Below are 26,669 nucleotides of genomic sequence, written 5' to 3'. Positions count from 1 at the left end.
ACAGTGGACAAACCTATGTGATAAGCAGCAATAATGAGCTGAGTACAATGATTAGAAATTTTGAGAAATTAAATTTAATCAGATAGCATCAGGACAAGACAATTTGAGAACACATTGCAGGATTGAATCACTAACACAATGCATCACCAGCAGCATATCATCATAATCTTCATGTTGATAATAAAAACAATCCACTGGCATTTGGTAGATCACAGAACTATAAACATTGTCCTGGATGGAGTTTGCCTTATTTGGCATTCCCATCTGAGCACTTACCTCATGCTGGATCAGTTTTAAATCCCATGTTGAGTACTGTGTGGGTTTATCCAATGTCTCTAATACCCTTGACCCTTGTCCTCCATGTGATTTATATGCAAGTTCATCCATGAGCCTAGAACACTAAATGTGACCTCAATCTACTGCATTATGACTAACTGAATGAATTGATGAAAGTTATATGAATCATCCAGCAACATATAATGATAAGAGATGCCATGAAATACTGTTGGAATCACCCAATATGCCACGTTGCACCATTTACGAATCGGCATGACGGCGCATATTGAGTTTGTGCCCAGATCTAACTTTAAAGATGACACTCAATAGTAAAAAGTGAACAGCAACAGTCATGTGACACTCAACAGCACTCATCGCTTGACGTTCACCACCAACGATCATCACATGACACTCCCACGTAAGAGTGGCCAATCCAACTAAGGTCACTGCCAGCTGAAGCTGATTAGGTGGTTAACGCCACATATTGAGTGAGTCCAATTCCAGTATTTCATCTCATCTCTGATCACTATCTGAACGCTTTGTGACGATTCAAACTTATTGTTACGTAAATGTTGTTTGTTTGGTTGTTTTATTGTTTATCAAAACTTTGCAGCCTCAAGGCTGAATTGTGAATGATTTGGAGGATAACAAGAATGACCGCACAGTGGTTACAACCTGCAACAAAATCCGGTCATGTGCCAATTGGGAAACACTCATTTAAAAGATTAACTCGACACTCTTATCCATGTCACCCTCTCCACGGTTATATCAGAACGAGCTGATTCGTCATAAGGTCGCGGATTGCTTAACCTCAATATGGGGCCGTACAAAAATTACATAATGCTATTTTTTTTGTATAATTTGCAGAACACAACACTTGATTAAGTAACGTAATGCAACGCTTGATTACCATGCGTTCTGGCGGACTTGATAAAACCTTACTTTTATTCGACATATAATAAGATTTTATGGGGTCCCTCATCGTGAGTAACACCTGATCAAAACAAAGCCAAAGGAAACCAAAACAAAGCCAAAGGAAACCCAAACAAAGCCAATGGAAACCCGGGCAGTGTATAATCAGCAAAGGCCCACAGGCCTAACGTGTTAGGCCCACCAGCGCAAAAAACAAGATGGCGGCTATATAATTTCATCTCGGTGTTATGGTGGGTGGAGTTAAGTGACAGATGTGGGTGTGGTCTGTCAGCTGTCCAACCAATGGGTGCACATTTCAAAAACAGACCCCCTAAGAAGAAATCCAACAATAACAAGAACCGCCATGCGGAGCTCTTGTAGACCTGTGAAAAACAATTGGAGATAACAACATAACAGCAGAACAACATATGAATCAAACCAAAAGGGCATTCATGCCATCGTTCAACAGTCTGATATAATATAGGGCATTGTACTTTTTCTGTAGTGTTCAGTTCTACATTCCATTTCACAGATTATATCACCATGACACAGTTATCCACATACGGATTGTTTTTCAGGTAACCAGTCTGGAAATCTACTATGTAAAGAAGATGCAAAGTTTTTACAAAGTTGTTCACCACATCTCTGTGAGGAGTTCAGCGGGCAGGTGCTCAGGGCATGATGGCAGGATTCATACCTAGTGGCCAAGACACTCAACAGTGTGTGTTTTTGTAACACTTCAGTCATAACTATCTTCTGTTGTGTCAGGAAGGAATGATATACTGTACAACAACACTCCAACATCAGTCTGATGCAAGATGTATGCACCACGACCAGATCCTCTATCAGAATGCGGAACCTCCTCAATCATCGAAGGGTGTGCAACTTTCTCGAAACCTTTGAGGTAATAAAGTTTACATGATTAGCCCACTTGAGGTCATTGCTCATTACAACACACAGTAATTTAACCTGCTGACTTTCTTGTCATTGGACATTATTTAGTTGGTTCTGCGATGGAAGGAGCCGACGATGAAGGAAAGAAACCCGCATGGCCTGACACTTAGCGAGGTTAAGTTGCATCTTGGAATCCGTACACCATTGTTCAAATTACATAAGGACCGACTGAAGGGTACATGGAGAATGTATTTGACGTGACTCTGCCAATGTTAAGTCATCCACGTATTTCCATCTCCTGATGTCAGATGATTGAAGAGCATCCTTGACGACAGTCAGAAAAATGAGCGGTCCCAGACGCGTCCCTTGTGGAACACCACCTGTTACTGTTAAAGGTATAGAAAGTACTTGCACGGTGCTAAAGAAAGCTGCACACCCATTGGATCTTTCTCCCATAGTATACAGTTTGTTAATACCTACTGCAGGACTCAACATCAACTGGTGTTCGGGTGCGTGGCAAGGATGGTTGTGGAGGCCTATCGAATTTTATAAACAGGAACCCAAACTTTGTAAGTGGTTGCGTTTTGGATACCTGGCTGAGCACCCTCCAAATCGCATAATGAATATCAATTTTGAACCCAAATTTCATGATTGGAGCCACGAGGTTTTTGAAATCCACTTAGTATGACGAAATATTGCCAAATATCGCATGTGGTCTGCAGGACAAGACTATGGCCATTTCTAGAAACCTCACACGACTAGAACCTACGAGTGATCGAAAGGGGATCGTAGTTTTGATTCCTATAGATTTGGGTGAAAAATTGCAAACTATCTGCGGTTAGCATAAATTAAGTAATATTAAAAATAATAATTATAATTAATAATATGATAATTTAATATTAATTAATTAATTATAATTATAATAAAAAATCATTATAATTAATTAATACTTATACTTATCTAAAATATACTTATCTAAATAAAATACTTATCTAAAATAATTAATTTGATACTTAATTAATTAATTAACGGGATTAAAAATTTTTTTTTAAATAAATTAATTAATAAATTAAAATAAATAAATTAAAAATTAAAATAATAAATTAATAAATAAATAATAATCTATATAATAATACCGTAAGGACTCGACTTTGTTATCCCTTTTATGCCGCACCCAGTGACCCGATGCCCACGGCACTCATGGATTTACGATCTACGAACCGCGCTCTTTGTTTATCACGTAGACATACTCGAAAAATCTGAATTAGCCGATGTTGGGGCCCAAAAGCATCCGATTAACGGCCGATACGACGCCATCTTACGACGCCATCGTATTGGCGTCTGCTGGGCAAAGGCGAAGTGAGCCGTCCGCTGATTGGACAGTCGAGTGGTGTGAACATGGGTGGTGTGAACCAAATGGTCTTTTTATTCCCTTGAACATTTTAAATTAGGATATATAAGGAAACGTCTTTATCGTCATTTTAATAAAGTCAAATGGAGTGACGTTGCGATACTCGGGATGCGTTGCATAAATCCTCGTAACTCAGAGAGGTGTAGCAGGTGGCGAGATGTAAGGAAGCTTAAAGATAACGAGCTGAAAACAGACGAAGGATATGTCAATCTCTTTCTACACCGAACGGAAATAAAAGTATGAGAGCGGGAGGGCATGGCCTGAGCACTTCGAGCAGAGAGGACTGATTGGACTAAACTTAAAGAGAAAAAATTGGAGCTTAACGGAAGAAGAAGATCCCATGAGCGCTCCCCTATGCCATCCATAATGGTACACTCTATCCATACACCACATCCTCCCTTCCGTGGATGTTCCACGGGTTTCGGCTAGTAAATTAATAATTCTTATAAAAACATGTTCATTTTTACCGCATGTTGTGACAATTCACTACGCTATTGCATATTATAAAGTACTAGCAGAAGTACCCGGCATTGCCGGGCGGGGGAGGGGAGGGGGGGGGCGAAGGAGAGGGGAGGGGAACGGGGGGAGAGCGAGCCCCTTGGTAAAGCGAGCGATTTTTTTTTTCATAGCGTCATAGCGTTCATAGCGTCATAGCTATTATAAAGTACTAGCAGAAGTACCCGGCATTGCCGGGCGGGGGAGGGGAGGGGGGGGCGAAGGAGAGGGGAGGGGAACGGGGGGAGAGCGAGCCCCTTGGTAAAGCGAGCGATTTTTTTTTTCATAGCGTCATAGCGTCATAGCGTTCATAGCGTTTCATAGCGTCATAGCGATTTTTTTTTCATAGCGTCATAGCGTCATAGCGTTCATAGCGTCATAGCGTTCATAGCGTTTCATAGCGTCATAGCGATTTTTTTTTTCATAGCATCATAGCGTCATAGCGTTCATAGCGTCATAGCGTTCATATCGTTCATAGCGTCATAGCGTTTCATAGCGATTTTTTTTTTCATAGCGTCATAGCGTCATATCGTTCATAGCGTTCATAGCTTCATAGCGTTTCATAGCGTCATAGCGTCGTATCGTTCATAGCGTTCATAGCGTCATAACGTTCATAGCGTTCATAGCGTCATCACGTAATCGCTCTGAGCGAATCAGCGCCCACCTGCTCTGATTCCGTTGATTCCGTGCGCTGAAATGCGCTGAGGTAAATATGAATAAAAAATATGGATCGTCAAATATTTTGAGTTCGGCCATGTTCGTCCCAGGCTCAATGGCCATGTCTATGCCAAATATCAAGCAGGTAAGCCTCTCCGTTTAGGAGTCTATCAGTAACATTACACACACACACACACACACACACACACACACACACACACACACACACACACACACACACACACACACACACACACACAAACTGTGTTTTATATCTATCTATAATTCCAGTAATCTCTGTGTGTATGTATGTATGTATGTATGTATGTATGTATGTATGTTTGTCTGTGACCGCTGTTTCTCGACAACTACCGGTCCGATATACTTGAAACTTGCCAGGTATATTGCTGGGGACCCGAGGATGTGCCTTTTCAAGGTTTCATATTAATCGGAGAAGTAGTTACCGAGCTATGTCCAAAAAACGATTCAACCAATCAGAGAGCAGCGAGCTATCACGTGTGCCGAACGTGGCGAACAGACTCTGCCTCGGACGGCACATTTGAGAGCGTATTCATTTATTTCACGTTGGCAAACTATGTTGGCATTCAACTATGTTTTAAAACTAATTAAAACTAATTTGCGATTCATCGTAACTGCGATATGCGACCTTCCGGACAGTGAAGACTGCATTTCCGGCAGCCAATCACAGAACGCGTTGTTGCATAGGCGTGGCCGATGTGAGAGCGAGCCGAGCCGAGCGCGTGCGCCATTACGGTTCGTAATTCGATTTCTTCCGGAGAAAATAATAATTTCTCGATTTCTTATGCGCATTATTTCTCCCAATTCAGTCAGAGCGAAGGGCGGAAGCGAAGAGCGTTGTTTTTTTTGTTTACGGGCGTACGGGCGTACGGGCGGGGTAGAGCGTACGGGTAGCGTTTTTTTTTTTTTTGGCAAGGAACGGGCACCCACGTACGGGCATGCCCTAGTATATAGATAAACTGTCAAAATTCAAGCTCGCATTCTATTTCCCCCCTTCATTCATCATAACGCAGGAACCCCATACCCAGAGAAAGATGGATCATCGCGATATGTAATGATGTCGAGATTCATCAATTTCACCAGATCATCAATAATTCATAAACATCAAAAATTGAAACAAAGCCCCTCTACAGGGAAATGTTGCCCCAATGGCTTTCATGCTGGACGCAATTCATCGGATGCTACTTACTCGATCAGAGTTTGGAGGAAAAGTAATGAATTCAGAGTTTTTTTTGGAAACAACATCCTTACGATAAATCTTAGTGGCGTTGGATTGAGAATATTTTATCACCAGTATGGTAAATGAGGAGGCCTACATCAGCCAGAGGTAATAATGCCCATGCGGACTAGTCTGGAGAATGAGTCGGTTTAGTCTCCGAGCAGTGTTTACTGATGTAAACACAACCACAGACTCACATCGTTCTCTCATTTTGATCTTACGCAGTTTCATGGTCAAGCTTATTTATTCAAAATATGGAAATGAGCTTTTGGGTGGGGTTGGGGGGGGGGGCATTACATGTATGATAGGGGTGAAAATGAAGCATGAAGAAGGCAATGAATTGAAGTTTTTTGTGAAATTCATGAAAAAAAAATCATGGAAATGGATTTTTTGGCAAAAATACCAAAAATGAAGCAGAAGGCACCTGAAAATATTTAGTGGGCCATTGGTCCATGGTAAATTCAACTTAAATTAGTCATAATAACAGTGAAATGAAAATTTTCTGAAAGTCAACATTTATAGAGAGATATTACAAAATAATATTACATCAATGAATGCACATGCCACCCTCTTAAGAAGGCCAGGTTAGATCAATCGATTGATATAAATCAGAGGAATGAGTCAGAAAAAACTCTCAATTCAGCTTCACAACTGTGAAAACAAAATGTCGAGAGTGTGGCAGAAAGTCGAGACGAGAGTGTTCCTGATTCAGCAGGAGGTAGACAAGTTCAGGTGGATCGAGAGGAAATTGTGCCCTCGTGTTCGGCTGGCATATTATTGAGCTCGGCTGGTGCCCCTGCCAGTGGCATTACGGTTATGGGGTCAAATGGTGGGACTTCCGATCCCAAGAAGCAGAGTGACGAAGAGAAGAGATCGCAAAGAAAGTTTCAAGTAGCATGGAAGGAGGAATCCCAGTGGCCTGAATACGATCCAGAGAATGATAAAAGAAATCACATTTTAAAAATGACATTTTACCTGACTTCTGATACTTCCAGTGTCTTGAATGTTTCCTTGTTATTTTATGTATATATATATTGTTGCGGAACCCAACGTCGGCCTCTGTTCCCCTTAGAGGGGGGATTAATCCCCTCTTCTATAACTGACCGACGTGGTCCCTGACACTGCCCAGCTACCCCCGGAAAGGTAGGTGGCACAGCCCCGTTCGTACCGTGGACAGATGTTAATTGCCGAGCGGTTTTAGCAACCGCGGCACGAACTATTAACAGATACTGAACCCGATCCTTGAACGTTGGCCAAATCGTGCCACAGGTTTTCAAAGGGGGAAAAGACAAAGACGACGGATGTGAAGAAGAGGAAGACGAATGCAAAAGGTTGGAAATACGACTATTATTTATTACTACTATTTACACAATGAAAGAAACCAAGGAAGAAGGAAGGATAATAAAAGAATGCAGAAAGAGGGACGGACCAGAAAGACACAGTGAAACTCTAGCTTACCTATTAACAGTCTTACTTAAACCCCAGGACAACACAGAAGACGGACGAACAATCAGACTTACATGGGGGATGATGGCAGGAACGAATGGCGGGAAGGGTCCGGGTGGTTGGGATGATCGCGGCTCGAGTTGGGCAGCCGCCGGCTCTCCTCAACCGTCTCTCGTACGGCAATTCCTTTGAAGCTGCAACTGCCGTCACCGCTCAAAGCTGCCATGGTCAAAAACTGTGGTGGTTCCCAAGCTCCGTCGGTTCAAGCTGCTGTGGTGTGCCGCATCTGACGTGGGGGCCTTGCGTGACGGGTTCTCTCTCTCTCTCAAAGGCTTGCTGTCTCTCTGCCGTTTCTCTGACGCAACTCTCAGGACTCCCCCAAAGGCTTCCGCGCGCGCTTATATAACGCCTCGGGCGATCAAGCCGCTGGCCTCCAGGACACGCCCATCGGTGAGCTCGCCTCGGCCCTGATTGGTCGCAAGGGCTCACCGATCCCGCCCTTAGAGGAGGCGTTGGCAAGGCCACGCCTTGTTCCCGGCGTTGGGCCGACTCCTCCCACCTTCCGCTCCGAGATGACCTCGTGGCTAATGGAGTCTTGCAGTGAAAAACCACAACCCCACAGCAGCAGCAGAATGCAGCAAACCGCCCAATGCAGTTGGCAATTGACGAAAGGGGAATGTGAAGGGAATCTACCTTGTTTGAATTTGGTGCAATGGAGTGTTAATTAATGGAAGACACAGCCTTAATCTAATACACATAATAAGGAGATAACTACTGAACAAGGAGGAAATGTATGATTTGCTACGTGATTGTTTATGGAATAACTACGGGCACGACCTTTGACCTTTATACAACAAATGGAGGAAGGAGGGTGATGTTTCCATATACACAAAAACACAATTCTCAAATCCATAACAACATATATATATATTTGCCTTATCCTTATATTTTTCTAACCTTACCTTAGCTCCTTAACTAGGGTGGCTTTATGCCTTGTTTGGGGCGATTTCCATAAAAAAGAAACATTTTCAACCTTGAATATCATAGAAAGTGAGGTGTTGTTTTTTGGCACCTATAAAATAAAAATAAAACTCCCCAAAAATGGGTGTCCTGCAGAGCACCCAAAAATAAAAGTTAATGTGGAGCCCTACCTACTGTATGGTCCATTGAGTCAAAGACCTGAGAAAAATCGGTCAAAACAATGGTACAAAGTAAACCAGGTAATTTGTTCAGGGCGCCGGCGATAACTCGCCGACTCTTCGTGAAAGACACTTTTCATTATCAGCTGCTCCGGCTCACACATCGACGCCTCCCCCTGCTTGTGAAACACTGGGAGGTCGACAGTTATAGCTGGGCTGAGATTGGAACCCAGTGCATAATGTGCCAGTCCTGTCTATCGACTGTGTTAAATCTGACAAAGAAGAGTATTTCAATAAAGAAGATATGTCAAATCAAATTCAACGTGTTTTATTTTCGCTGGTTACTGTTTTCAAAGATCTGATGAACAACAGAACTTAATAGCAAAAAATAATCAAGAGGTTGAAGGAGCTCGGGCTCCCACGTCGAACGGAAGAATGGACGCGACAAAAAGCTGGAATTCGTCCGAGTTGCTTTATTCAAACAAAACACTCAGGTACTCTGAAAAGCCCGTTTATCGGGCAGCAATATATATACACACATTATCCCGGAGCGTTTGCCCAGGAAAGGCGAGAGGGGGCGTGGCCGAGCGTCCTGGCTGCGGCCTGGCAAGTTGAGGGCGAGCCTGCCCAGGCATGCCCGGGCATGCCCGGGTGTCCCGACCGAGGCCTGGCAGGTTGAGCGCGGGCCTGCCCGGGCGTCCTGGACGAGCCCGGCATGGTGATCGCTCCGCGTCCTTGATAGGTGCAAGGCGATTGTGAAAACCCAGCGGTAGCCGCTACACACGTCCCCCCAGAATCGACTTGCACCGGCAGGGTCAATTTGAGGGGGGTCCTGATGACCCGGCCGAAGCGACCCCTGGCGGGTCGTGGGGGGGGGGGGGTCCGGTGTGGTGGTGGGCGGTCGAGTGGGGGGCACCGTGGATGGGGGGTGGCCTCGCCGCGGCAGAAGGGCCACCCGTGGTGGTTGGTCGACGTCCACGTCCGCCGGCTTGAGGCGGTCCACCGCAATCCAGTCCGACCTGCCGCCGATGTCGATGACGAACGACTTGTCGTCCTGACGCAGGACCCGGAAGGGCCCGTCGTACGGCGGCCGGAGTGGCCCCCGATGTGCTTCGTGACGCACAAAAACATACTCCGCTGTGCGAAGTGCTGGGGGGACGTAGGACTGGGGGTCACCGTGGTGGGATGTTGGCACGGGGGCAAACTGTCGGGCGGCTTCCTGGAGGTCCGAGCGCTGGTGAGCTGCGGACCAGGGACTGGTAGCGTCGGGCACGAATTCGCCCGGGACGCGTAGCGCCTGGCCGTAGACAAGCTCGGCGGTGGATGCCTGGAGGTCCTCCTTGGGGGCCGTGCGGAGGCCCAAAATGACCCACGGCAGCCGGTCGGCCCAACCGCCGTCTTGAAGGCTGGCCATGAGCGCGGCCTTCATGGAGCGGTGGAATCGCTCGCACAACCCGTTTGCTTGGGGGTGGTAGGCCGTAGTATGGTGGAGCTTGACCCCCAGGTTGCGGGCGACCGCGCCCCACAGCTCGGAGGTGAACTGTGGTCCGCGGTCTGATGAGATGTCCGCCGGTGCGCCGAATCAGGCGACCCAGGTGGCGATGAAAGCCTGTGCCACATCGGCGGTGGTGGTGGAGATGAGGGGAACGGCCTCCGGCCACCTGGTGGTCCTGTCCACCATGGTGAGCAGCTGTGTGAACCCCCGTGACGGGGGGAGGGGGCCCACCAGATCCACGTTGACGTGGTCGAAACGTCGTTCGGGCATATTGAAAGGTGCCAGCAGGGCCTGGGTGTGTTGGTGGACCTTGGCCCGTTGGCAGGCTGTGCAGGTGCTGGTCCAATCGCGGACGTCCCGACGAAGGCTGTGCCAGACGAATCGTGCCGACACCAGCTTCTGGGAAGCTTTCCGGCCCGGGTGGGAAAGGCCATGGAGGGAGGCGAAGATGCGGCGTTGCCAGGTGACGGGCACGATGGGGCGAGGCTGGCCTTGGGAGACGTCGCAGAGCAGGACAGTGTCCACGAAGGGGATGTCGGCCAGGCGGAGGCCCTTGTCCGCCGCCCCGAGGGCTTGCACCGTGGTGTCGGTGGTTTGGTCCGCCGCCATAAGCGCGAAGTCCATGCCCAGGTGGACCGCGTTCGCGCTGGCCCGGGAAAGACAGTCGGCCACGGCGTTGTTTTTGCCGGCGACGTGCCGGATGTCCGTGGTAAACTCCGACACGGCGGAGAGGTGGCGCTGTTGGCTGGCCGACCACGGCTCCGTGACCTTGGCCATTGCGTAAACCAATGGCTTGTGGTCGACGAACGCTGTGAAAGGTCGGCCTTCCAGGAGGTGGCGGAAATGGCGGACGGCCAGGTGTAGACCGAAGAGCTCATCGTCAAACGTGCTGTATTTGAGCTCGTTCGGCCAGAGCTGCCGGCTGAAAAAAGCGAGTGGCTGCCAAACCCCGTTCACCCATTGCTCATGTACGGCGCCCACCGCGTAGTCGGAGGCATCCGTGGTGAGGGCGATGGGAGCGTTGAGCACCGGGTGAGCGAGCAATGTTGCGTCGGCGAGGGTCCGCTTTGAGCTTTGGAAGGCCTCGTCCATTGCTGTGGACCAGGCGATGTCGTGCTTGGCCGGCTTGCCCCGGAGGGCTTCGTAGAGGGGCCGCATGAGTTGAGCAGCGCGGGGCACGAAGCGGTGATAAAAATTCACCATTCCCAGGAATTCCTGCAGGGCCTTTATGGTGTGGGGACGCGGGAACGTGGTGATGGCCTCGACCTTGGTTGGCAGCGGCACGGCCCCGTTCTTGGTGATGTGGTGGCCCAAAAAATCAACGGCCATCATGCCGAAGTGGCATTTGGCCAGGTTGACGATGAGGCCGTGCTCGCTGAGGCGCCCGAACAGTGTTCGGAGGTGGAGGAGGTGCTCGGCCCGGGATGTGCTGGCGACGAGGATGTCGTCCAGGTAAACGAAAAGGAACGGCAGGTCACGAAGCACGCCGTCCATCAAGCGCTGGCACGCCTGAGCCGCGTTCTTGAGACCAAACGGCATCCGTAAGAATTCGAATAAGCCGAACGGTGTGATGACTGCCGTTTTAGGGACGTCGGCCGCCCTGACAGGTACCTGGTGATATCCCCGTATGAGATCAATTTTCGAAAAAATGACCCGCCCTGCCAGACGGGCGGAGAAGTCTTGGATGTGCGGGAACGGATACCTGTTGGGGGTGGTAGCGTCGTTAAGGCGGCGGTAGTCACCACATGGGCACCAGCCGCCCCCTGGCTTTGGGACGATGTGTAGTGGCGAAGCTCACGCGCTATCGGAGCGCCGCATGATGCCGAGGTGTTCTAAAGCATCAAACTCGGCTTTGGCCACGGCGAGCTTGGCTGGGTCGAGGCGGCGGGCTCTGGCGTAGACCGGCGGGCCCGTGGTTGGTATGTGGTGCTCGATCCCATGCCGTACTGCGACGGCCGAAAACGTCGGCCGCGTGAGGGCCGGGAACTCCGTGAGCAGGCGAGCAAACTCGTTCGCCGCCGGGAGGGCGCATGCCAGCTCGGTCAGCGCGGAGCTGCTCAATGTGCATACCAGGGAGCTGAAGGTTTCGGCGTTGATTAAACGACGCAGTTGGATGTCCACCAGCAGTCCGTGTGTGCAGAGGAAGTCGGCGCCTAGCAGAGCCATAGGCACGTTTGCGGTTACAAACGTCCAAGCAAAGCGTTGGCTGCCGAAGCAGAGGGTGATGTTGCGCGGGCCGAAGGTGCGGATGGCCGATCCATTGGCCGCAACCAAGGAGGGGCCACAAACCGCGGACTGCCTGTCCTGGTCAGAGGTGGGTATGACGCTCAGTTGGGCGCCAGTGTCGCACAGGAAGCGCCGTCCGGACGCTTTATCCGTGATGAACAGTAAGTTGCCCGTGTGGCCGGCGCTCATGGCTGGTAATGAACGCCGGCCCGGCCGTTTCCCGGCCTGCCGAAGGTGCACGGGGGTCGGCATGTCCAGGCCTTCTGTCCGAACCTGGCATGATAATAACACCACGACTGGTCAGGTGGAGGCTCCGGTCGTCGTGCTGGAGGTGGTCGGCTCGGTGTAGCGGCCGCCAATTGCATCGGCAGTTCGGTCGTCGACCGTGCCGGGTGCTCGGGCGCCATGGGTGTTGCGTCGGACGGCAGTGGGCCCCAGGTCGCTGCTGCGATGCGCTGGCCTGCGGCAGAGATCTTGTCGGCTTCCCTGGCAAGGGCACGGGGATCCGTGATCATCGTGCTTGCCAGGGCGAGGCGTACCGGGCTAGGCAGCTGACGGAGGAACAGCTCCCGGAACAGGAATGCCGGAGAGTGCTCGCCGAGCAGCGAAAGCATGTAGTCCATTCGCTCGGAAGGGCGCGTGTCGCCGACCTCGGGCAGGTCGAGCAGGCGCCGTGCGCGTATCGCCGATGGGAGGGCGAAAGCGTCGAGGAGGAGCTTTTTAATCGCGCCGTATTTGTCAGCGGCTGGCAGGCTCTCGAGGAGGCTCAGGGCGCGGGCCGCGGTGGCTGAACCGAGCGCTGCTACCACATGGTGGAAGCGGGTGTCGTCGGCCGTGATGCCTCGCAGGGCGAACAGGGAGTCCGCCTGTGCGAACCAAACCGCCGTGTGAGCCTCCCAGAAGGTAGGCAGTTTAAGGGCCACTGCCCTGTCCATGTCGGTAGGTCACCAATGAAGGAGCTCGGGCTCCCACGTCGATCGGAAGAATGGACGCGACAAGAAGCTGGAATTCGTCCGAGTTGCTCTATTCAAACAAAACACTCAGGTACTCTGAAAAGCCCGTTTATCGGGCAGCAATATATATACGCACATTATCCCGGAGCGTTTGCCCAGGAAAGGCGAGAGGGGGCGTGGCCGAGCGTCCTGGCTGCGGCCTGGCAAGTTGAGGGCGAGCCTGCCCGGGCGTCCTGGACGAGCCCGGCATGGTGATCGCTCCGCGTCCTTGATAGGTGCAAGGTGATTGTGAAAACCCAGCGGTAGCCGCTACAAGGTTATTAAGACCTTAAAGCGCTTGGAACCAAAACTCTAGAGAGAGACCGTTTCTGAAATGCTCCATATTGTCTCCCACCGATTGGTGAGCAGGGAGTCCAGGTGCATAGAAATAATTCATTACATTTGAATTGACCTTGCAGGGTTCAAAATTCAGAATTTAGCAAATGTAACTGCACAACACATAATAAACTAGATGGTATTCATAGAATATTTACCCTGCGCAGTCAACTTGGTGAGAGCCAACTCTTCTATTTTTGAACGTTTCTTTTTTTTGATCCAATATGGCTGCCAGACCACGTGAGCGATGACATCATAAATATATATTCTCTAAATAATTGTTGCATAGATCATGTTCAATAAATTTCAAACTGATCAGACTAAGCGTTGTCCCTGTAGAATTATTACGTCGTAATTATAGCACCAATGACGTCATCGTTAACAGCACCTATTCCCCATATGGAGTTCTTTACAATGAGCCACGTTTGAATTTTTAAAATGCTGACACGGCACACACTTTACTTTACTGAAATACAGACACAAATGTTATATTTTCGTCAAAAATCGTCGGAATTTTGCCAAATCTGTTTTGGTCATGTGTTAATATATCTCAGCGATCGACAAATATGAAATCAGAATTTTATTTGAGGTCAAAATGACCCCATGAGGTCGTTCCATACTTTCCCTGCTCGTCATTTGCAGTGTGATAATTAATTCCATGCCCACTCTAGAAGACTCTTCTTCTTCTTCATGCAATAACAACTTCGAGCTTCCAGACCTTACATCCAATCATCTTGAAATTTTGCACACATGTTACACTTCATTACCTCTACTATAATGTAGTAGAGTTTCACGTCGATCAATGAAGCGGTTCAAGAGTTATAATTTTAAAAAATATTGTCGTGTAATTATTTAGATCTTCAAAACCACATGACCTATCGCAAATTCCAAAAGGTCATTTTAGTAGACTGATATGCTGAACACATCTGTGAAGTTTCCCCTCAATAGGTTCACAAATGAGGGAGGAGCTTGGTTTTTAAAGTGTATGCCTAAAAACGTCATAACTCCGAAACCATGTGACGCATGATGTCATGCTCGTTGACTTTTTTGTTCGTCATGGGTATGCGATTCTGCCTGCAAAGTTTGGCCTCGATCTGTTCAATCGTTGAGGAGAAAATTGGATTTTAGTGGTTTTTCACTAAAAACAATATGGCGTCCGAACCACGTGACCTACGACGTCATTATAATTTTCTTTCTGCATAAATTTTTACCGAGAAGATGCTCAAGAAATTTCATCCTGTTCGGATAAAGTTTTTTACTTGTCAAATTATGACGTCATAACGGCGGCACTGATGACGTCATCATTCACATATGTTATTCCGCATGGAGAGTTATTTGCAATGAGACCTGTCTCAATTATTTATGTGCATCGGTTTTTGAGATATAGAGGTGCAATTTTTTTGTTTTTTTCCAAGATGGCGCCCGTACCACGTGACCCGTGACGTCATAATATTCACTAAAATATTCTACAGGAGGAGTCCCTCCTATGGTGAAAATTTCATGTCAATCGGACCACCGGTTCACGAGAAAATGAATTTTTAAAATGCAGACACGCACACACGTACGTACGACGTACGGACAGACCCGAATGCTTAACCATGCCTTTCGCTTCGCGAGCGCAGGGTAACTTGAGCGCCACTCAGTAGAGAGGATACCTCGGCCTGGTTGGTCATATCACTCAATGGTGAAGAATCACTTTAAAAATTTTTACTAGCTGGATCCGGATGATCTGGGTCTTCACCAAAATTGAATCAATTCTTCCTTGTCACACACACAACCTGTTCAACAAGTTTCGTCAAAATCCGTCCACAACTTTTTGAGATGTCCTGCTATGTATCGTTTTTGACCCCATCTCCCAATGGTGAAGAATCATTAAAAAATTATCAGATCTGGATCTTCACCAAAATCGAAACATTTCGTCCTTGTGACATACCTGACCTGTCCACTAAGTTTTGTCTGAATCTGTCCACAATCTTGTGAGATACGCTATATATCGTTTTTGGTACTCTCTCAATGGTGAAGAATCATGAATAAATTATCAGATCCGGATCTTCACCAAAATATAATCATTTCGTCCTTGTCACATACACTACCTCTCCAAATTTTGTCTGAAGCCATCCATAACTTTTTGCGATATCCTGTTAACAGACAGACAAACGAGCAGACACACAGGTGAAAAACACAACCCCTGCCCACCTTGGTGGTGGAGGTAATTAACAAAATGCAAAAGTTTGAAGTCTCCAGTTTATAATTTCTTAAGTGGTTTAGAGCCTCATCTTATGATGCATTTACATCACATTAAACCTTCATAAAAAAAGCTGACAACCTTTCCTTTTGTGTGGCATCACAAGGAAACATTTTAAAGACAGAAAAGACCAGATCTAGCTTAGAAATGCATCATATTGCTGTACCTTTCATGTAGTATTGTACTTTTCATTCTTTGACATCAGGTAAATACACCGACTCCCAGTGGATAATGAATCATTAAGCATCCTTTGAAGCATGTGAAGTGCAAATATTAAGTTCACATGAAACATCCTCCACCCAGAGCAAACAGATGAGGAAGGGCATCGATCCTTTTCAATACCGTCATTGTTTGCAAATGTCACTTAGTCATGCTACTTACTTAAAGACTATTTGGCATTCCCAATGAGCACACAGTTCATGTCCTGGCAATATGTGGCAGGGATTGTGAAGTTACCTTTTATCTTTCTACCCTGGATTTGAATCCTGACCCGGCTATAAAAACTTTCGGTCTGGTGTTTCGCAGGAAGGGCCTTTCATCAAGGTCCGTGCTGTCCCTCGGAAGGACATCAAACTGGGTATCCCGCCTGATAGTCAGTGGACGTTAAAGATCCCACGGTGTCCTTCGCAAAGAGTAGTCCAGTTATTGCAATGTTCACATGAAAGTCCCAGGTGAGATGAGTATAGATGACTAAATTTCAAATTCCTGTCACTTTCAGTCGAATGGCGGGCCTGGCAAAGCAACATCCCCAAGACCTCACACCTAGCTCGTCTTCACGCTGTTGAAACCAAAGCTTTCAGAATCATTGGAATCTCCCGTGGTGAAGCTACCTCCGAGGGCCTTTCACTTACTCACCGCAGGCAGGTTGGTGGTCTTTCTGTCTTCTACCGACTCCTCTCCGGCCTTGACCCCCCTGCTCTCTCTGGGCTCTGTCCCCCAAATACTCCTACAGGTCGCACAAGATCTGCCTGCAACCCTCTTATGGTTAAACTGCCAAAATCAAGACTCTCTGCTCACCTTCACTCCTTCATTCCTCTTTTCTCCCGCCTCTGGAACAAACTCCCTCACTCTCTTCAATCCCACTCCTCCCTCCAGGTCTTTAAAACAGCTGTTCATCACCATCTTTTATCTTTCCCCATCCAAAACCTTGATCTTTTCTAGCCCCGCTAATTTCACCCCAAATCCACTTTTTTGAAATACCAACTTCCTTCCTGGAAGTCCTTGATGTTCTTGTGTTTATATTTCTCCCACCCGCCCCCCTCCCACGCCACCTCCCCCCCAATCCCTCTCCCTCCCACACATTCCCGATGTCTCTGCTCTCAAATGTTGTGTTTATGTGCTTCCCCTTCTCTCCCCATCTTGTCTACTTCTCGCCTTTTTATAGACTTTGTTTGTTTGTCTGTTTGATTTGTTTGTGTGATAAATGTTAGCTTTTTCTCGAGCCTCGATTCTGTATACAAAAACAAAAAAAAATAACCCCCCCAAAAAACCGATCCCATAAGAATGTGGGAATAATACAGGACTTTCGGAATGACTAAGGAATGCTAAAGTGGTCTTTCGTGCATGCACTGTGTGCATTTCTCGTGACTCGGTTCTGTTTGCACCGACACTTTTAACTTACCATTGCTAGCGAGAAATGCGTCAATCAAATCGTCTTTTTAACATAATTTTCAGCATTTAGACAAAAGAGTGGCAATTTCAAGATGGTTAGAACAATAATGGTTCGGTTCCTGAATGCAAACCGGACTCACAGGAATATAGGAAATACCAGAAATATCAGTGCATGCAATTTGTCAATTTCCTACAATTTCCTATTAATACAAGTGGCAGACACAGACACACAGACAGAGACACAAAGACACAAACACCTCTCCTTTTAGCAATAGATGCAAAAACCGAATAGAATGTCTCCTGTGGTACCGGAACCAAACAAATAATATATTTATAACATCCCTCATAGTTCCCACGCACCTACATGACTAATAGTAGATATCAACATTTTAAACATACCTGTGCATTCACAAATCCCAGATATGACCTCCCTATCAGTATCAGAATCACACAAACCAGATAGTGTCTCCCTCCAAGTCTTTAGTTGTGCAGAGGCACACCCCAACCTTCTCTCATGTACTTTTCCAAGTATTTTCGGCATCTTTTATAAGCTTTTGCGAGTCATTTTAGGTAACAATCCCTGTCGTGTGCATCATAGCAGTGCATGTGCCCTGACGATCACCATTGTTTAGGGGTTTCTGTGCAAGCACACCAAGCATTCTGGTGCAGATTACATCCTTTCAAAAACTCCATGTTGTCAATTTATTTGTGACGGAATTACACAACTGGTACGTCGGCCGTCTTCCGTTATGGAGGAGAGGGCCAGAGGCAAGACTTAATTCGTCAAGCACAGAATAGTTTAGTTTGACACCGTTTTACAAGTCATCACCTTGCATTTAACAACAACAAACCTATAATTATCATTTTTGTACGTTCTTTTGTTAATTTCCCATCATTCCAAAATGGTGGGCTTCCAGCGAATTGGCCAGATGTAGTGATGTCACAGAAGACTATCAATTGGGACCAGTAACATCTTAGAAGTAGTAGTAGTAGTAGTAGTGCTTGCTTTAACAGCTTTAAAACAGGGCGGTCAACAGCTTTAAAACAGCTGTTCATCACCGTCTCTTGTCTTCCCCCATCCAAAACCTTGATCTTTTCTACCCCCGCTAATTTCACCCAGATGTACTTTTTTGAAATGCCGACTTCTTTCCTGGAAGTCCTTGCAGTGTCCTTGTGTTTTATACTTCTCCCCCCCCCCCCCTTCCCCGCCTCCTCCCCCCAAGGAGGCCTCACTGAGTGTTACATTTCCTTCTTTGTATGCACGCACATGGCTGCGGGTGCATCATTTGCTGGAGGTGCAACTGGTAAAGCAGGAATTTGGACTTGTCCAGGGGTGCTGTTGATAGCTCACTTACTGCTTGCGAAGGACATCGTGGCTTCTTTAACATCCACCAACTAATGCCGGCAGATCACGGGACACCCAGTTTAACGTCCACTAGAGGGAAGACACACACATACTGATGGATCACCCTGCATGCGAAACTCCAGAGTGAGATTTTACAGGTGGGTCAGGAAACTCCAGAGTGAGATTTTACAGGTGGGTCAGGAAACTCCAGAGTGAGATTTTACAGGTGGGTCAGGATTCAAATCCATGCTCGATAGCTTAGAGGTGTATGTGTGTACCTCCAGGTCATCCTCTTTACTCCCGCCTCTGGAACAAACTCCCTCACTCTCTTCAATCCCACTCCTCCCTCCAGGTCTTTAAAACAGCTGTTCACCACCATCTCTTATCGTCCCCCATCCAAAACCTTGATCTTTTCTACCCCCGCTAATTTCACCCCAAATCCACTTTTTTGAAATACCAACTTCCTTCCTGGAAGTCCTTGATGTCCTTGTGTTTATACTTCTCCCACCCACCCCCCTCCCACGCCACCTCCCCCCCAATCCCTCTCCCTCCCACAGATCTCAAGATGTCCCTGCTCTCAAATGTTGTGTTTGTGTGCTTCCCCTTCTCTCCCCATCTTGTCTACAGCTCCCCTTATTATATATTTTGCGTGTCTGTTTGATTTTTTTGTGTGATAAATGTTAGCTCTTTCACGAGCCTCGATCCTGTATTTAAAAAAAAGAAAAGAAAAAAAGTAGTAGTAGTAGTAGTAGTAGTAGTAGTAGATGATGGTCCTCAGTATTTCTTGATAGGCAGTACATAGTTATTTGCAAAACACGAGGCTTTGTACCTCAACAATTCATTCATTCATTTATTTATTCATGTACCACATTCTATGCAGAAAGTTGTTGCTGCTGAAACAGTTTCTTAGCTAGATTATAGTTTAGGGTTAGGGTTTTTTTTTGGGGGGGGGGGGGGGGGGGGGGTTGTATACAAGATCGAGCCTCGTGTAAGAGCTAACATTAATGACAAAAAAAACAAACGGACACATAAGACGAAATAAAGGGAGCGGGAGACAAGATGGGGAGAGGGGGAAGCACACATGTACAACATTTGAGAGCAGGGACATTGGGAGATCTGTGGGAGGGAGAGGGCTTGGGTGGGGGAACGGGAAAGGGGGGGGGGGGGGGGGGCGGTGGGAGAGGTAAAAAAAACACGTGGACACTGCTAGGACTTCCAGGAAAGAAGTCGGTATTTCATAAAAGTGGATCTGGGGTAAATTAACGGGGGTAGAAAATATCAGGGTTTAGGATGGGGGAAGATAAGAGATGGTGGTGAACAGCTGTTTTAAAGACCTGGAGGGATGAGTGGGATTGAAGAGAGTGAAGGAAGTTGTTCCAGAGGCGGGAGGGTTAGCTTTGTGTATCCTATGTGAAAGTTTCTTAGCTAGATATGATTTTACAGAATATATTATTGTTTGTGATGATGATATTTAATTAATACATTTTGTGGTTGCCCGAATGAGAATGATGGAAAATCCAAATGGACAGACCTAAATGCATCCATCAAAAAGTATTCAACACTAATATGAGACGTGACGAGGTTCCCATGGTGGTGTGATTAATCTTTGAGCGGTCACCTGGCCTGTTTCACCAGGTCTGCCTTTGGTGTGATATAGCAGAACAACGCCCATGACAACTACACGACAACTCAACATATACATTCTCAATGCCAAATTAACGTTGATGTAATTTAGTTTTCCAATGGCACATGAAATACATTATTTCGACAAAGAAAATTGAAACATGTGTCATTTTACCCTCAGCCATTGTAAAAGTACTGTTTGGGGCCTGAATGTATGTACTTTGTACCGATTGTAACAGTAACAGATATTATATGGACTTTGGTATGTTGCGTGCTGTTATCTGCACGAATGAGTTTACACCCTCTCTACACAGGAGTGTAAAGGCTGTTTTCGACCCATACTTCAAAACGAAAGAGAACATTAATCACATAAACAGTAATGGCATGAGGGATTGAACAAACAGACATATTCATTCACCTGGATACAGAAACTGGTAATAGAAAAAGAACAGCTCGGAAACAGTAATTTCAGCAAGAAAACAAATAATTGTTGTAATGCACGAACTACAGTTTTATTGTGAAATCATGAAGCCTCACCACTTATCTGTGGCGTTACTAGTAAACAAAACAAGAGAAACAGGAAGGGGAGAAAGGTTTAATAAATGTCTACAGAGAGTGGAGAACCACTTAGAGGAGGAGCTTGAGAGAACACCAAACAGGTGTGGGAACAGGTGTGGGAACAGGTGTGGGAACCGCCACCTGCATACGTGAGCATCAGAAGAGCCATTAAATTACTCATAAAAGAAGAAACTAGAAATCACTCTGCAGAGAGCATACCTCCGCCAGGCTGAACAGTTTACATTTCGTATGCAACTGATCGGCCGGGTCTGGATTTGCACCTGAACCAAAATCGAAATGGCTTGTTGTTATCACTTCATCTCATCCACCTAGTTTTGTCATAATCCGTCCATAACTTTTTCAGATATCATGCTACTGTATATATCGTCTTTGGCCTTATAACTCATTGGTGAAGAATCACTTAAAAATTCTACTAGCCGGATCCGGATCCACATCTTCACCAAAATCGTATCGATTGTTCCTTGTCGGACACCCAACCGGTCCACCAAGTTTCGTACAAATCCATCCACAACTTTTTGAGATATCCTGCTATGTATCGTTTTTGGCACAAACGCCCAATGGTGAAGAATCACTTAAAAATTTATAGTAGCCGGATCCGAATCCGGATCTTCACCAAAATCTAAAGATTTCGTCCTTGTCACATACGCTACCTCTCTGCCAAATTTCGTCCAAATCCGTCTACAACTTTTTGAGATATCTTTTTCACAGACAGACAGACAGACAGACAGGTGTGAAAACATAACCTCCATCCACCTTCGGTGGTGAAGGTAAAGAGATGGGCTAGTAAAACAGCCCCACACCGGATAGATAAGAGGTCCCCATAAGTCTGTGGTCTGACATACAGGTGGAACAAATGAATGAATGTTCACTTAAAACGATTAAATTGCTTCAAAATAATGTAGAGATCGAACTGTTTCAATACCAGACCATGGACTTGTGATTATATTATTACCTGCGCCATCGAAAGTGGACGGACGTTATGTTTTCACACCTGTCTGTCTGTTTGTCTGTCTGTGAGCAGCATTTCTCAAATAGTTATGGACAGATGCGGACAAAATTTGATGGATAAGTTGGGTGTGTGACAAAGACTAATTAATTCTATTTTAGTGAAGATCTGGATTCGAGAGTATTTGTAACTTTTTAAGTGATTCTTCACCATTGAGGGATGGCGCCCAAACACGATAAAAATCACGATATTTCAATAAAGTTGTGGATTGGTTATGACAAAACTTGGTGAATTGGTTGGGTAGGTGACAATATGAGGCTTATTCGATTTTGGTTAAAGTCCGGATGCACATCCGACCTATCATTACCTCCGCCACCAAAGGTGGACGGACTGAGGTTATGTTTTCACCTCTGTCTTTGTCTTTGAGCAGTATATCTCAAAAAGTTATGGACGGATTCAGATGAAACTTGGTGGACAGGTTGTGTGTGTGATAAGGACTAGAAAAGGTTAGATTTTTTTGAAGATATGGATTATAAATATAGTTTATAGTAAATATAGTTTTTTTATATTGGTTATAGTAAATATAGTTTTTTAAATATAGTTTATAGTAAATATAGTTTTTAAAAATATCGTTTATATAGTAAATATAGTTTTTTATATTGTTTATAGTAAATATAGTTGTTTTTTTTATTGAGAGTAAATATAGTTTTTTTATATAGTTTATAGTAAATATAGTTTTTATAAATATTGTTTATAGTAAATATAGTTTTTAAAATATAGTTTATAGTAAATAATTTTTTTAAAATATCGTTTATAGTAAATATAGTTTTTTATATTGTTTTGAGAGTAAATATAGTTTTTTTATATAGTTTATAGTAAATATAGTTTTTATAAATATTGTTTATAGTAAATATAGTTTTTTAAAATACAGTTTATATAGTAAATATAGTTTTTTATATTGTTTATAGTAACTATAGTTTAAAAAAATATTGTTGATAGTAAATATAGTTTTTTTATATAGTTTATAGTAAATATAGTTTTTTATATTCTTTATAGTGAATATAGTTTTTTGTAATATAGTTTATATAGTAAATATAGTTTTTTATATTGTTTATAATAAATATAGTTTTTAAAAATATAGTTTATATTGTAAATATAGTTTTTTAAAATTGTTTATAGTAACTATAGTTTTTAAAAATATTGTTGATAGTAAATATAGTTTTTTTTATATAGGTTATAGTAAATATAGTTTTTTAAAATATAGTTTATATAGTAAATATAGTTTTTTATATTGTTTATAGTAACTATAGTTTTTAAAAATATTGTTGATAGTAAATATAGTTTTTTTATATAGTTTATAGTAAATATAGTTTTTTATATTGTTTATAGTAAATATAGTTTTCTAAATATAGTTTATATCGTAAATATAGTTTTTTTATATAGTTTATAGTAAATATAGTTTTTAAAATATAGTTTATAGTAAATATAGTTAAAAAAAAAAAAAGTTTATAAAGTAAATATAGTTTTTTATATTGTTTATAGTAACTATAGTTTTTAAAAATATTGTTGATAGTAAATATAGTTTTTTTATATAGTTTATAGTAAATATAGTTTTTTAAAATATAGTTTATATAGTAAATATAGTTTTTTATATTGTTTATAGTAACTATAGTTTTAAAAATATTGTTGATAGCAAATATAGTTTTTTAAATATAGTTTATAGTTAATATAGTTTTTTTATATTGTTTATAGTAACTATAGTTTTTTAATATTGTTGATAGTAAATATAGTTAAAAAAAATAGTTTATAGTAAATACAGTTTTTTTTATATCGTTTATAGTAAATATAGTTTTTTATATAGTTTATATTAAATATAGTTTTTTATATAGTTTATAGTAAATATAGTTTTTATATTGTGACTAGTAAATATAGTTTTTTAATATAGTTTATAGTAAATATATTTTTTTATATTGTTTATATTAAATATTGTTTGTAGTAAATACAGTTTTTTATATAGTTTATCGAAAATATAGTTTTTAATATAGTTTATAGTAAATACAGTTTTTTATATAGTTTATAGTAAATATAGTTTTTATATAGTTTATAGTAAATATAGTTTTTTATATTGTTGATAGTAAATATAGTTTTTTAAATATAGTTTATAGTAAATATAGTTTTTTATATTGTTTATAGTATCTAGTTTTTAAATATAGTTGATAGTAAATGTAGTTAAAAAAAAAAATTGTTTATAGTAAATACAGTTTTTATATATAGTTTATAGTAAATATCGTTTTAAAATCGTTTATAGTAAATATAGTTTTTAATATCGTTAATAGTAAATATAGTTTTTATATTGTTAATAGTAAATATAGTTTTTTATATTGTTGATAGTAAATATAGTTTTTTAAATATAGTTTATAGTAAATATAGTTTTTTATATTGTTGATAGTAACTATAGTTTTTAAATATAGTTGATAGTAAATGTAGTTAAAAAAAAAATGTTTATAGTAAATACAGTTTTTTTATATAGTTTATAGTAAATATAGTTTTTATATAGTTTAGAGTAAATATAGTTTTTTACATTGTTTATAGTAACTATAGTTAAAAAAAAAAAAAAAAAAAAAAAAAAAAATATATAGTTGATAGTAAATGTAGTTTTTTAAAATATTGTTTATAGTAAATATAGTTTTTTAATATAGTTTATAGTAAATATAGTTTTTTATATTGTTAATAGTAAATATAGTTTTTTATATTGTTTATATTAAATATTGTTTTTTATATTGTTTATAGTAAACATAGTTTTTTTTAAATCATAGTTTTTATATTGTTAATAGTAAATATCGTTTTTAATATTGTTTATAGTAACTATAGTTTTTTAATATTGTTGATAGTAAATTTAGTTTTTTAAAAATAGTTTATAGTAAATATAGTTTTTTATTTTGTTGATAGTAAAAATAGTTTTTTTATATAGTTTATAGTAAATATAGTTTTTTATATTGTTGATAGTAACTATAGTTTTTAAATATAGTTGATTGTAAATGTAGTTTTTTAAAATACTATTGATAGTAAATACAATTTTTAAATGTAGTTGATAGTAAATGTAGTTTTAAAAAATATTGTTGATAGTAAATACAGTTTTTAAAATATAGTTTATAGTAAATATCGTTTTAAAATCGTTTATAGTAAATATAGTTTTTTATATCGTTAAGAGTAAATATAGTTTTTTATATTGTTTATAGTAAACATAGTTTTTTGTAAATCATAGTTTTTTGAGATGACCTCGTGTATCATTTCACGTTACTTATGCGGAAAAATTGACATGCATATGAAGTTTTAAAATGAATGAAAACAATTACAAAAGTTAGAGTTGGTATGACTGGAGGTTGTTGAATACCTGCCATGTTCAAACACGACTTTGTGCCAAATTCTAACATTTATTCAAGTATTGTTGGTCCGCTCGTGGTGGCATCTGAACTTCTGGCTCATCATGCAGGGAATCCAGGTTCAAATCCCACATACCGTAAGTGTGTTTGTCCATTGTCTACTCATGGCATGTGTCGTACACTGGTGATTTGTATGCAGGCTGCTGGTTGCATCATTTTATGGGTCGTGGCTGTGTCCCCCATTACCATTAAACTGTTACTCATTTTGTCGACCTCGGAAGGCTGAGTCAACCCACCTGGTGTTAATTCAACTGAATTAACAGGGGCTCGAACTCAGGACCCTAAGATTCAGGTAAGAATGCCAATTTATGGAATCTCAAGCCAGCAACCTTAACCGTTAAAGTAGTTAAACCAACAGGTCCAAGATTGTTGTATTAAAAATAAATTACCAATTCAATTTAATCAAATTTATCTTATGGAAGCAGCAACTCGATGTGGCGTTAGTTAGGAAATGATAATGAATGTTTCTTACAAATCAATGTCCCGGAATTAAAGAAGCAGAAAAACATTTCATTGAAAGATCGGTGTGTCCGTTGTGCTTGAACGTACGTACCTACGAGTACCAGGTTGCACAATGACGTCACAGAAGTAACCAACGATGGTGCCCGTCCGTCTGTCCGTCACGATGATGCTGTCTGCTTGTCTGTAGCTGTCTGCTTGTCTGTAGCTGTCTGCTCGTCTGTAGCTGTCTGCTTGTCTGTACCTGTCTTGCCTGTACGAGCCCGTTCGTTACCTTCTTCACCTGTGGGACGAACTTCCGATGTATTTATGTAATCTCGAGCCCATCCCTTTCATACGACCTTGGGCACCTGTGGCTAGAGAATGAACGTTGTTCGTGTTTGTCTTCAAGTTAAACATCAACCGGTTAAAAACGCGATATCGATCCCGTTTAACTCGCCAAAGGAAATGGAAAGTTTCTTTTTTTTATATAAGATCCGCGGAACCGCGTCAGGTTTAGGTTCGAATCCGGGCAGACAAGATCCGACTACAAATAGTGAAGCCGGTGCTTATTTCGAAGCAGAGAAGAACGTTAAACCTGTCTCATGGTACCTCGTGGAAAGAATGCCAATGTGTGCCGGCACGGGCGGTTACTCGACCACAGTGAAATAATGAAAAATCGATCTGCATGCCTTGTGCAAATAGGATTGAATAATTACGGCTTAAACATGCGTTGTACAAAACCCAATTTATCTTCATGTCCGTCATTTGTGTTTCAGGGCTGATCGACAATGAACACATGTCGATAAACATATCCAAAACCCACATTTATCTCCTCTTCCTCTTTTGGGACATATTGATGCACATCAATACCGATTATTATTATTATTATTATTATTATT

General features: G+C 42.8%; 1 protein-coding gene across 2 annotated transcripts in view; it reads right to left on the bottom strand.

Moving 5' to 3' along the window:
* Positions 1-26,453, bottom strand: part of LOC137435317 (transmembrane 4 L6 family member 4) — a 47,254-nt gene extending 20,801 nt beyond the window's left edge. Inside the window, exons 1-2 of one of the 2 annotated variants that reach the window (XM_068128998.2) lie at positions 25,883-26,093; positions 18,749-18,828 (exon numbers count right to left, since the gene is read on the bottom strand). In XM_068128998.2, coding sequence (XP_067985099.1) covers positions 18,749-18,781 — 33 coding nt within the window. In that variant the 5' untranslated portion in view covers positions 18,782-18,828; positions 25,883-26,093. Of the gene's footprint in view, positions 1-18,748; positions 18,829-25,882 lie in introns of both variants that reach the window. The other variant, XM_068128999.2, reaches the window with a different exon arrangement.
* Between the last annotated feature and the right edge of the window lie 216 nt (positions 26,454-26,669).

The sequence above is a fragment of the Myxine glutinosa genome, chromosome 9 (genome assembly GCF_964187855.1).
Source record: "Myxine glutinosa chromosome 9, kmMyxGlut1.1, whole genome shotgun sequence".
Lineage (NCBI taxonomy): Eukaryota > Metazoa > Chordata > Myxini > Myxiniformes > Myxinidae > Myxine > Myxine glutinosa.
This window is presented reverse-complemented; position numbering and strand designations above follow the sequence as displayed.